The following is a 13,026-nucleotide window of genomic DNA, read 5'->3' as shown; positions in this document are numbered from 1 at the left end:
GAAAATTTACAAATATTACCAAAAATTCAAATATTTTTTATAAAATAAAGTATTGATGTAGTAACAAAAAATATTCAAAATTTATGTAATCTTCCAAACTCAAATACAATAGTGTAATTTTTCAAAGTTTTCTTGATAAAATATAACATTTTGAAAATAATTATTCAAACTCAAAATGATAATTTTTCAAATTTTATAAAAGAAAAAATCATAGATAATAAAGAATAAATTTTTGAAATGACTAGGAAAAAACAAAATATATATGTTGTAAAAACTAAAGGAATCTAATATTTTAAAATCTTAATTAAAAAAACTTAATATCATAACAATTAAAAATATCCTATATCAATAAAATTTACTAAAATAATATGATAGATGCTACTATGTAAAATCATAGGTTTATATTATTTAAACAAAACCATGTTTTTACTTGTAAATCCCATAAAACACTAAAATAATATATGTTAAAGTATATTTTTTAACACACAACATGTAAATATTAATTATCTTAAACATATTTATTTTTTATAATACAAATAATTAAATTTTAAAAATATATTATAGCAGAATGTCTAAATTGAAAAAATATTTTGGAGGAGATTATCTATTTGATTATTTCATATTGTTATTTTATTGTACCTAACTTGAAAATATATTAGTAAGTAATAAAATTAATAACAAAGTAAAATGTATAATAATATTATAGAGTTACACAATATATAATAACGTCGAATAAGAAATATAAATAATAATATTATAGATTTACACAATATATAATACAAAAATAAAAATTATATATTTAAAACATTTATAATAATATCAAATACATTTATAAATAAAAAATATCAACACGAACGTGCGGGTTAAAATCTAGTTAGTTATTATATTAACAACTATATCAGCCTATTGAGGTAGTGGATTGTCATTATAATATTTCATTTTTATATGACATAGAGCTCTTGTTTATTTATCTGATTTATGGTGTTTCTAGGTTCTAGCAGGCTTTATTTTTTCTGGCTGAAAGGGTTTATCGCATTTAAAAAAAAAATCTTAATTACACACTATATGATGGATTCATAAACAGGTCATTGTTACAAATCATTGTCGTACTCACAACATATCCAATATATTGATAGTTTGATACATTAGAACAAACAGTCGCATTGAAAAGAAAAAACAAAAATTAGTACGGGCTAAGATATTATGTTTTATTATATCAGATCAGAAAAGAGTCTGCACTCATCACATATCAGAGACACATATATCCACAAAAGTCCTATACACACTTTGGTTAACCTTGATAGGCTGCCGGTGAATGAGCGACTCGCGCAATGCGATTGATGGATATTGGAACCTGTACTTTTTGCTCCACTGATGAGGAAACAAGGGATCATTTGCTCTTGCATTGCAGGTTTGCAGTGGAGATCTGGGATCCGGTGAAACAGTTTTAACTCTTGGCAAGCGATGATTGGGTGGCTTCTCCAGCAGAGATGACCAAGGAGAAGGCTTCTCAGTTTAATTGTCTGTCAAGCTACAGTTTATCGCATATGGAGAGAAAGAAATGATAGGAAACATGGAAGATCTCCAACAAGGCCCCTAGCTATCTTCAACAAGATTGATAGGGTCACGAAAGATATTCTCCTAGCAGACGGCGCAACAAGGGGTGTACAACCTTACTCTCCTTGTAGTTCAAGTATAGCTAAGCTTAGCTAAAATTTGCTGCACCAAACTCTTAGCTTCTCACTGTTTTTTAATTTTTTTTTTTTTGCCATAGAAGTACTCTGTTTTTGAAGCTCATGTAACCAATTTTATTTTGGAAATACAATTTACAGTTATCAAAAAAAAAAATGTAAGTCTTATGAATATATTATATATTTGTTTTTATTCACTACATAGCGAAGGCTACATATTTCTTGCTGCTCACTTTTGTCATCATAAAAAACATTTTCTTCAAGAACCTTAAATTCTTCTTCCTTGGAACCATCTCCATCTTCTCAGCGTTCGCTTTCACTTGTTCACATACAATCAAGGCACTGTGATTGGTGCCTCAATTATGATTAACTCAATTATTATTCTCAAGACGACTTCGTATGTTCAGCTTTGTATGAAGATCTTCTTTCATCGTTTTCTTTGTTTCCATGTTAGCCTCTAACAGTTTTTTTTTCTTTCATCGCTTTGACCTCTATTTTGAAACTTCTAAAAAAAATTAGCTGTCCCAAGATTACTCTCAGTTCTTGCCTCTCATCAGAGTTTTAATTTTCTCTACCTCACATGATGTTGTTAGACGTACATGTCTCTTCATCTCATCTTGCCGCCAACTGCACTCACACTTATTCAACCCTCCCTTGGATCTGCTGTTGCTGGGCTCAACCACAGAAACTCCAATGGCATACCAAAATGTAACATTAACATTGATCTAAATACAGGTGGTGATGATAATTAAGGCCAAGAAGAAACATAGAAGTTAAGTCGAAATCATATAAAAACTTATTCACTACCTTTCATGTTTTTGTGTAAGTAGGGAAGATGATCAATCCAAGCAAATATGTTAAAAGCCAGAAATTAAAGTACTCTTGATAGCTCTCCAGTGCAGATTTTCCAACATCCTGTGAAGACAACATCAAAAAAATTGAATGATGCATTTGTTCTTCCCCGTTTACCTTATTTTATTGAATGATGCATTTGTTCTTCCCCGTTTCTCATTAATCTCTCTCTCCCTCACGAAGAAGAGTAAACAGAGTTGCAATGGGGTCAAGCTCTCTACGTTCTTCACTTTCAATATACTCGAAGGTGAATGCAGCTAAAATTCAAGCTTTTGTTTCTTTGTTGAGTCCAAATAGAGTTGATACGACTCATTAAGGCCCGTGAACATAAGAGAACATAAATGCAAACAATAAAACATTCGGTATAGCCCATTCAGATCAGTCCCAAGATGAAATCAACAAAACTCAAAGTTAGAGTGCCACATGTCTTTTTTCCCTATGGAAAAAAAAATACTTTATTGTATAAAGATTACCATCAAATAAAGAAAATGCCAGGAAGGAAAAAACAAAAAGGAAGTTCAAGTTATAAACTGAAAACCTTATTACCAAACAAACACGTTATTGGTTCAAAGAAGAAGCATGAAGACTTATCCCCTTAGGTCCTAACAGACAATATTTCTTTTGTTTTCAACAAGACGTTTCCAATACTTAGCGATATCCTCCAACGACATCTTAGCAGTCTTCTCTTCACCACCACTAACCTTTGCAGCAGCTGCTATATGCGCAATCCGGCTAGGAAGCCCTTCGATCTCCTTCAGTACCTGTAAGATATGTGTGATGAGTCTGTCTGCAAGGCCTCGGCTAAAGTCTTCCCTGATCACAACTCTGAGCACAGCAATGTGTTGTGCATCTGCAGGCATAGTGTAAGCCGGTATTATCCATCCGAACTTCCTCAGAGACTCTGCTATCTCAAACACGGTGTGTTTGCTACTGTCTTTGAGAGAGAATGCCACTAGCGGCACACCAATATATTTAGACACAATGTTGAACTTCCCTGTCATCTCTATTCCTTCTCTTAGCCTCCTTGCATTGTCCATGCAGTTTTCCATTATGTTATTGTATCCCTATTATGATTATATAGTTTCTTAGAATAAGATGAAACTGTAAAGAAGAAACAATATAAGAGTGACAAGTACCTCAAAGCCTAGGCGGATAAACTGATAGTACTGAGCAATGATTTGGCTCGACCCTGCAAAAGAAATTGAGTTTTTATTAGGGTCAATGCGATAACAAAATGATTGAAGTTTAAACTTTCTCATAGTTTGTAATAGCATAATTAACCAATTTTGAAAAAAAAAGTAGTGGTTATACAAAACCTTTAGAGAAATTAAGAGTGAAAGTGGGTTGATCAGCTCCTAAGTAGTTAATGTGAAAGACAAGGTCCTCAGGCAAATCATCTTTGGTTCTCCAGACAATCCAACCAACTCCTGCATAAACAAGTCCATACTTATGACCACTGACATTGATGCTCTTCACCCACGGAAGCCTAAAGTCCCATTCGAGATCAGGGTAGAGGAAAGGAGCAATGAATCCTCCACTGGCTGAATCAACGTGAATAGAAACATCCCAACCAGTCTCTGCGTTTTTCTCAGCTAAGAGATCGTTTAGTGTCTTCACATCCTCAAACTCTCCTGTAAGTGTGGATCCTAGAATCGCTGCAATGCAGATTGTATTCTCATCAACCATCTCTACAGCTTTTGCTGGGTCCATCACGTAATAGCCTTCACTTAGCTTCACCTCTTTGAGCTCTACCTCAAAGTACCTTGCAAATTTCTCCCAGCACACCTGCCCGGATGATTCCAAAATCAGTTTCCAAATCAAATGTGATGGTCGGAGGATGAGCAAGAAGTAAGTTTATATAAATAGACCTGAACATTGGCACCAGTTACAATGTTCGGATTATCAGTAGGTAAACCTTGAGCTCTTCTCCTCTGTTGCCATTTCCTTTTGAAAGCTAAACCGGCAAGCATTATAGCCTCAGATGAACCAACGGTTCCGCATCCAATAGCAGCCTCGTCTTCTCCAACGGGAGCGTGGAACAAGTTGGCTATCATATTTACACACCGATTCTGAAGAGGAGAGATCAAGATGTATTATGATATGGAAACCAGGCTTGAACATATTTGTAATAAAAAAAAAAACACAGATGGTGAGAGACAAAAGGGGAACCTGGAGCTCGGTAGTGACAGGATATTCATCCATGTCAACATAGTTCTTGTTAACAGATTCCATGATGAGTTTGTCACACTCACGTTCCATCCAAGTGGTGACAAAGGAAGCGAGATTAAGCCTGGGATTGCCATCAAGCATCAACTCATCACTGATTACTTGATAAGCAGCGTCTTTGGGCATGGAATTGTCAGGCATCTTGAACCTGTTTCAAGATGTGCAAACACAATAATGCAATCATAAAAAACACTAGAGATGAGGAAAGAGTCGAGCATAAGGACAGAGAGAGAGAGAGAGAGAAACCTGGGAATAACAGCACGGACATATCTGGAAGCGAAAGTGGAATGCAAATGCTCCTCAGAATCAGAGTTTCTGGCGAGTGCCATTGTTTTTTTAACTTGTTCTCAAATGTTTGAACAGAAGAGGAGAATAGATGTCAGAAATTTTTATTTGACAGATAAATAAAGAAAGCAAAACTATCCTTACAAATTTAGGAACGAACTCCCTCTTTTCACTAGCCGCCCCTTGACTCTCTCTCTCTCTCTACCCCTTGAATTGTGTATAGTATACTATTATTGTCAGAGAGAAGTACATCACAGTAGTAAACAAGAACTGGTGTACTATAATTGATCTTATGAAAATTTACAGATCCTTGTACGCCGGATTATGAATTAATAGCAGCGAGACTTGCTAGTTTGCCACCTCCTTTCAAAGTATACACATCAAATATGTTGCGCAAGAGATAAACATGATGAGTCTAAGAAGCTATACAAAAAATAAACATATAATAAAAGGTTCCTCAAATATAATATGAAGAGGCATTTTCTTTTTCAAAGAACCACTATTCGGAAGCTTATGAACTCTCATAGTATTACGCACCACCACCAAAAAAGGATTTGCATAAACCGAGAGCCCTCACGGAGTCTGAAAATATCTTTAGACATACATACACGAAGCCAATAGTTGCTACAAAGAACCTCTTCTCTCACCAGAATCCTAATTCAATAATTCATATATCCCGAGAAACAAAATAAATTGCTTTCTTGTGTAATATATCTTTCCATTTACTTTATGATAATCTAGGCTTATCCAAAACTAACTTTCCATGTCGATTCATTCTTGATGAATTCTATGAAAATCAATTTTCTATACTTTTAAACGAAGATTTCTTTTTGAATACTATCAATTTTCTTTTTTAACATTAACTAGATTTTGATCCGCTCGGTCTTGTTTTCACTTTTCTATACATAAATTATTGTTTTTAAACATTAGTGGTATATATTTTTAACGTTAATCATATACTTAAATATTTATATAACTATTTCAAATACAATAATTTTATAATTTACATGTTATAATTAATCAATTGTTTAAAACCGTATGTATTTTCACTTTTTATTATATATTTATCTTATTGTATTTGCATTTAGTTATTAAGCAAATTAATATATTCACGAAAAAACATATTTGAAAATTATTTTGTATTTAATTTATGTTAAATTCTGATCCGTGTTTCAAAGTTGTATTTTTTTTACTAATATTTTTTATGCTTATTCATATTAGATAATATATTATTGATAATATATTATTGTATATACAAAAGTCTAAGATATGTTAATTTTTAGAAATCTATTATATGGTTTGCTAATTTTAAGCCGTTCTATCATCACATTATATTTTTAAAATAAATAATTTATATTTATGAAAACAAAATTTATCAATTGAATATACTTTTATCATATTTATTTAAGTATAATAATTGTATTTTAACATGATCATGACTATAAAGTAGATAAAATATGATATAATTTATTTATTTTATTTTATACGATAACTTAAAATACATTAAATTATTGTTAAAATATTTTTACAAATATTTATTAGAATTTTTAAAATAGAATATATAAATATATTATATTTAAAATGAAAATATATTATGAATAAAGTAGTTACAAAGATTTTATATTATAAGCTTTAAAGAAATACATGTTAATTTTTATACATGTATTATATAGTTTGCTAATGTTAATCCATCTTACCAACTTATTAGATTTTATTTTTGAACATAAATATTTTATACTTACGAAAATAAAATTTATAAAATTAATAAAATTTTATTATATTTAGCTCAATATCATAATTTTCTTTTAATATGATTGTTTATGATTATATAATATATAAAATATTACAGAATTTTTTATTTTTCATTTTATAAATGATTACTGAATTTATTAATGTATAATGATATTTAAAACTAATTTCAAAATTAATGAAAATATTTAAATATAATTTTGAAAATGAAGATCTTGTAAAAATCTTTTAAAACAGATTTTTTAGAATTTTAAAATAAATATATTTATATTTAAAATGAAAAGATATCAAAAGATATTATGATTAAAGTATTTTAAAGATTATAAGTATTATTAGTCTTAATAAAATACATTTAATAAAACTTATAAGTGATGGTCCAAATTAAAAAAAAAACACATGAAAGAAGTCATGACTTCTATTTTAATATATAAGATATTCTGTATCTGAACCTGAAGTTAATAGCATTAAGACCATGATTAACCCGGGCTCTTAGGATGGGGTTCTTGGCTTCTGCTTAAAAATCGTTTCTTAATTTTTAACTAGTTAAAAACCGTCTTTTAAATAAGAGGTATAAAAGTCAGTTCTTAGCCGAAAAATGTTTAAAATAAATGTGAAATTATGAGTTAAGAACTATAGATTAAGAATGCGGGTTAATCTCCATAAAATAAAATGGTGGGGTTATCGGGCCGTCAAACGGCCCATTAATTAAAAGATCAAGGAAAGAAAAGTTAAGGATAAGCGGGCACTCGCTTACGGCGTAGATACGTGTCGGTCGCGCGCCGAATCCAGATCATAGAAGAAAAGGACCGAGATAAAGAAAGCGAAAGAGAGATCTAGAAGAAGAAGAAGAAGAAGAAGAAGATGGCATTGCAATGGCTGATTCTGTCGTACGTGGTTGCCGCGGAGGTCGCGATCGCCGTCATCTTGACTCTCCCTTACCCTATGCTTCTGAAAAAACGCATCGTGTCACTCGTCTCGCTCGTACTCCAGCCTGCCGCCTCCATCGTCGCCTTCGCCGGGTTTCAACTCCTCGGTAACGGCCTCTCTCTCTATATTTGTGGTTGATCGTTTAATTTCTCACTCTTTCCTGTTCCTGATCGATATGGTCTTTATAGTTAGGGCTTCGAGCCGGAATTGATTTTGGTATTTTGATTTGTTAATTACTGATGTGAATTGTTTGGCTCATGCGTTTTTTGGTTCTTCCAGATATTTACTGGAAGAATGAGCATAGACTAGAGTGCTCATCGGAGGTTTGCACTGCTACAGAACGAGATCGCTATGAGAAATCCGTAAGCATTATCTTTACAACATTATGTTTAAATCTATCTTTCATTGTTTGAAGATCATAAATCATTCGATGATTTGAGAATTTGCTTAAGTTAGTTATCATTTATCAATAATTGAGTTCTCAGTAGTTTCAACCAATTGCATATGACTCGCAGGGTTTTTAGTAGTTCCAGTGTCGTCTCGATTTTATTTCATAACTTAGCTGCTGTGGTTACTAAGCTAAGGAATCTTACTTTAGTGGAACCGTCGGGATGTACTTTCTTTGATAGTTTTTCAGAATGAAACTTATTATTTTTTTACGCCTTGTTCTTGTGAATTATGCTGGGGTTAATTGTTGATGCGAGTTAACCACTCTTAACTGCCTCTGTTCTTGAAACATCTCGATCTGAGCCTTTTGTTAGTTGTAATAAATCGAACCTTAGGGATATTCTCAGTCTGTTATTTGCGGCTTCTGTTGTCTTCTTCCCTAAAATGTCTCGGTTCAGTAAACTTGCAAGTTTTACTTGTGTGGCAGATCTACAAGGCTCAGAGGAATGTGGTTCTGTGTGCGGCTGGGATCCTTCTCTACTGGTACATACATCATCATCAACTATCACACACCTCACACTTATGTAATTGAATTGACTTATTTTCTCTCGTATTCACTGACAGGTGTATTTATCGCATCTGCAAGTACAACAAAGACCTTGACCATTTGGAGGAGCTAGAGAAGAGATACAAGGCAGACTAGTAGTCTCCTCAGAGTCTGGTTCTGATGTTATAATATCACCTCGGCTTGTTGTTAGTAGACGATGATTAATCTCGATAAATCTTTGCACAGACCTTATTTGTGTTTGAACTTGCAACTTTGATTTACTTTTCGAGAAACATGTTCTATTCTATTTCATGTCCAGAAAAGTGACGTTTACAGATTAGTTGTTTAAAGAAATCTAGATCACTCCTTGCAATTATATGTGCGTTGGCTTTTGGACATCCCTGCGAGCGCCAAGCCGAGTTAGTTAGGGTTCTAGGGGTAGGGGTTGGTGGTCCGGTCCGGTTTGATTGACCAATTTGACCGGATCTAACTGTTAAATCAATTTGATTATAGTATTTGGAAGCCTACCTACAGACTGGTTTTCTTTGAATCAAACCAAGCCGTTCTGGTACACTATGTCTAGACCCGTCTAAAGAGCTGGACCAAGGACTAGACCGAAACAACCGTAACGGATCATTGGGATTTCCAATTTTATGACACATTAAAATCTAGAATAAACAATACTAGGTAGTAACCTACGTAAAATAATTGATTAGATTAGATTATTTATTTTCCGTTATAATAAGAGACTTATCGTATAGCATTTTCAAGGGATGGACATTCAGATATCCGTTTGGATTCAGTTGATCTATTCAGATTTTCAAATTTTTAGAGTTAGAAATTTAAATATGGTTCAAATTTTTACAAATTTTGGTTTGAATTTGATTTGGATTTGGTTCGAACATTGCAGGTTCGGTCGGTTTCAAGTTCGGGTACCTACTTTAATTATGAAATGTTTTAACAAAAATCCAAATATACTTAATCCTCAAAATCCGAATAATTAAGAATAAAATTAAATAATTAAAAATATAAAACATAAAAATTTGAATAATATAAGACTAAATAATTAAATTTACATAAAAATAGCTCAATTTAAATATTTAGATGAAGAAAAATATATATTTTCAGTATTTTGAACATATTTTGTAATTTTAGATATTTTCATATTAATGAATATCTGATAGATATAAAATTTTAAATAACTAATATATATAATTATGTTTTAGATATTTTCGGTATCCAAAATATTTCAGTTTGGATCAGATATTTAACATTTTTAATCCATTTGAGTACTTAATCAGTTTTAATTTGTGTTTAGTATTACTTTCAAATCAAGTTTGATTCGGTTTTTCATATTCAAATATTTTATTCATACTTACTTTCTTCTACTAATATATAAAAAAAAATGTAAAACTAATATGTTGGGCTTATTTTACATATAATTATTGGACCATACTTTAAGAATACCAATAAAAATGGTTGGACATCGTGTCAATATTTTTGGATATGTTACAAAATTAACGTAGTCTATAACCAATAACGTCTACTTTCTTATAAAAAATTATTGGTAAATATAATAAAAACACGATACAATCGAGTGAAATGGGTTAAGAGTTGCGTCGAAAATAATGTGATCTCTTCACTTGGTACATGAATTATGTTTTTCAATCGATTTCGCGAATTTTATTTTATTTTAAAACTTTTCTGATTTCTGATTTATTCTAACAATCTGATTATGATTCTAATTCTTGGTTTGATATGAAAACTCTGTAAATAAAAACAATATTTGGCTAAACTAAAGATCCAACTTTGTGTGTGATATTTTTCACCGCAATTTCCTTAATTCATAACCAATCACAATTATTTGTTGCAATAAACCTCAACCAATGTCAAGTTCGGCAAGATACGAAACTTTCAGTTTCTAAAAACATTCTCATTCCATCATTTTAGTTGATGTGAATCTTAATGATTTTGTAATTTCTTTCTTTCAACAATGATATTATTTAGTTGTTGCCCGGAGAGAACTTCAATTCACTAATACAAAGATTAAAAATCCAAAAACTAAAAAAAAACTGATTAAAAGAAACTACATTGTGAACACATTAAATTGTCGGTTGTAGAGATAAAAAACAAAAAATGTGTGAACACATTAATTGCAAAATGACTGTGAAAATGACACATAAGCATTCTAAAGTTGGAATGATTGTAAGGATGACACGTGTCAATGTGTGGGGTAGGGTACGCAAAATAATTAAAGAACAGCACCGGAAGGGATACTTAAACCTTAGCTTTAACAAAATAATTAAAGAACAGCACCGGAAGTGGAAAGTGTACAGTGAAAATAGGGTACGCATATGGTAGGTTGTAGCAGCATTGTCCGTTGTTAGAGTATCTTTATCCCTATGACTCCATATGGGTTTCTTAATGTTTTTTAATTAATTAATTGTACTTTAATTGTACTCAAAGATACTAGTTAATAAACTATTAGAATGTGTGTTCCAATGGTAGTTTCTTAATTAGGGGTTCATAAAAAAAATTAATTTTTTTTAAAACATAAAATTTATAACATAGTAGAAAAGAAAATTTTAAACATAGATTTTAATTTTTTTTTTAAAACAAGGATTAATAAAATAAACGAGAATAATTTGAAAGAAACATTCCGAACTCAGTTGTTATCTTCATCACGTCCAAATTTACTCCATAAATGTTCAACCAAATCAGCTTTGAGTTGTTGATGCATTTGTCTATCACGAATTCTAGTTCGAACACCCATCATATTGGCGATATTTGTAGGCATATCTGTAGAAAAATAGAGATCGACATGTGAACTTCCGGTGTCTTCTCCTTGTTGGAACTCTGAAACATCATATTGAGTATATCCATCTCGTTCGTCTTCTACTATCATATTATGGAGTATGATACATGCTCTCATAATCTTCCCAATTTTGTCTTTATCCCAAAAAAGTGCAGGGTTTTTAACAATGGCAAAGAGAGTTTGCAAGACTCCAAAAGCACGCTCAACATCTTTTCGGACAGCTTCTTGATGTTGAGCAAATAATCTCATTTTCGGCCCTTGTGGTATTGGAATAGATTGGATAAAATTTGTCCATTTCGGATAAATACCGTCGGTGAGATAGTAAGTCAAATGATACTCTATTCCACAGAGAAAGTGACTTGCGGAGCTTGGCCTTTTATTATGTCATCAAAAACAGGTGAACGATCAAGAACATTGATATCATTTAAGGCACCTGGAGGTCCAAAAAACGCATGTCATATCCATAGATCATACAAAGCGACCGCCTCTAAAACGATTGTGGGTTTTCCCGAACCACGTGAATATTGCCATTTCCAAGCAGTGGGACAATTCTTCCACTCCCAATGCATACAATCGATGCTTCCTATCATCCCGTGAAATCCATGATGCTCACCAAATCAAGTAGACGTTGTAGATCAGCCGGTGTTGGTCTTCTTAGGTACTCATCGCCGAATAAATTTATTATTCCTTCCACAAAATGTTGCACACATGACCGAGTAGTAGTTTCACCGAGTCGGAGGTATTCGTCAACAGCATTAGCCGCAGTACCATGTGCTAAAACACGAATGACTGCTGTACACTTCTGAAGTGGAGAGAGACTAAGCCTTCCGAGAGCATCTTTACTTTGTCGAAATAATTCAACTTCATTGGAGATTCGGTCAACAATATACATGAACAATGGCTTGTTCATTCTAAATCGCCGTCGGAATAGATTTTCAGGATATTTGGAGTTTCACTGAAATAATCATTTCATAAACGTACATCGCCTTCTTCATGATTTCTTTTGATGTGAACTCGTTTTTTCCTTCTTTTCCTCGTATCTTCTTGATCACCATAATTTATGGGAAAATTCTCGAAGGTTTTATCAAAATGTTGATCAAAATATTGATCAAAACTTTCATTATCTACTCCCTCAAAAGTGTTATGAGACGAATAAGCCATAGAATTGATATTTTTGATCAAGGAGACTGTAAGACCCGATCCTGGATTCCCCAATCCAACCAGACCGCAGCCTCACCAAACAATGCAACCAGTTTCATTTACATATTCAAGTTCAAGTGTTAAATAATTCTAAGTCTTTTTCAGAGTTTTGAGGTTCCAACATTCACACTCAAACCATCCAACATCGACTAGGGAAAATAGATATTTCATAGATAATAACCAAGGTTCATACATCATTCATCATCCTAATAAATAGATCACACACTAGAATCGCATAAGTTCACAAGTTGCACAATAGGCTACAATAATTACACAATTTTCCGAATCAACCCAATCACCACACATCTTCCCATGGCCGCGGTCCTCATGGTGCTTTTCCCTTACCA

General features: G+C 32.4%; 2 protein-coding genes across 2 annotated transcripts; one reads left to right on the top strand and one right to left on the bottom strand.

Annotated features, from left to right (window-relative positions):
* Positions 1 to 3,099: 3,099 nt before the first annotated feature.
* Positions 3,100 to 5,258, bottom strand: LOC106295882 (glutamate decarboxylase 5-like). Its single transcript, XM_013731881.1, has 7 exons — positions 5,199 to 5,258; positions 5,016 to 5,115; positions 4,713 to 4,917; positions 4,412 to 4,612; positions 3,860 to 4,328; positions 3,680 to 3,732; positions 3,100 to 3,607 (listed from the first exon to the last, which is right to left on the bottom strand). The coding sequence occupies exons 2-7, from the start codon at positions 5,096 to 5,098 to the stop codon at positions 3,146 to 3,148; spliced, it is 1,473 nt and encodes a 490-aa protein (XP_013587335.1). The 5' UTR covers positions 5,099 to 5,115; positions 5,199 to 5,258; the 3' UTR covers positions 3,100 to 3,145.
* Positions 5,259 to 7,562: 2,304 nt separating this feature from the next.
* Positions 7,563 to 9,001, top strand: LOC106343019. Its single transcript, XM_013782123.1, has 4 exons — positions 7,563 to 7,836; positions 8,010 to 8,092; positions 8,605 to 8,660; positions 8,742 to 9,001. Exons 1-4 carry the CDS (start codon positions 7,665 to 7,667, stop codon positions 8,818 to 8,820), a joined length of 390 nt encoding a protein of 129 aa, XP_013637577.1. The 5' UTR covers positions 7,563 to 7,664; the 3' UTR covers positions 8,821 to 9,001.
* The last annotated feature ends 4,025 nt before the right edge of the window (positions 9,002 to 13,026 follow it).

Source organism: Brassica oleracea, chromosome C1, assembly GCF_000695525.1.
Source record: "Brassica oleracea var. oleracea cultivar TO1000 chromosome C1, BOL, whole genome shotgun sequence".
NCBI classification, from domain to species: domain Eukaryota; kingdom Viridiplantae; phylum Streptophyta; class Magnoliopsida; order Brassicales; family Brassicaceae; genus Brassica; species Brassica oleracea.
This window is presented reverse-complemented; position numbering and strand designations above follow the sequence as displayed.

Coding starts and splice junctions, on each gene's coding strand:
- LOC106295882 (XM_013731881.1), bottom strand. CDS start 5,098: ATGGCACTCGCCAGAAACTCTGATTCTGAGGAGCATTTGCATTCCACT. Junction 4,613..4,712: donor CTGTCACTACCGAGCTCCAG/GTTCCCCTTTTG, acceptor TCTCCTCTTCAG/AATCGGTGTGTAAATATGAT. Junction 3,608..3,679: donor TTATCCGCCTAGGCTTTGAG/GTACTTGTCACT, acceptor TAATCATAATAG/GGATACAATAACATAATGGA.
- LOC106343019 (XM_013782123.1), top strand. CDS start 7,665: ATGGCATTGCAATGGCTGATTCTGTCGTACGTGGTTGCCGCGGAGGTC. Junction 7,837..8,009: donor CGCCGGGTTTCAACTCCTCG/GTAACGGCCTCT, acceptor TGGTTCTTCCAG/ATATTTACTGGAAGAATGAG. Junction 8,093..8,604: donor GAGATCGCTATGAGAAATCC/GTAAGCATTATC, acceptor CTTGTGTGGCAG/ATCTACAAGGCTCAGAGGAA.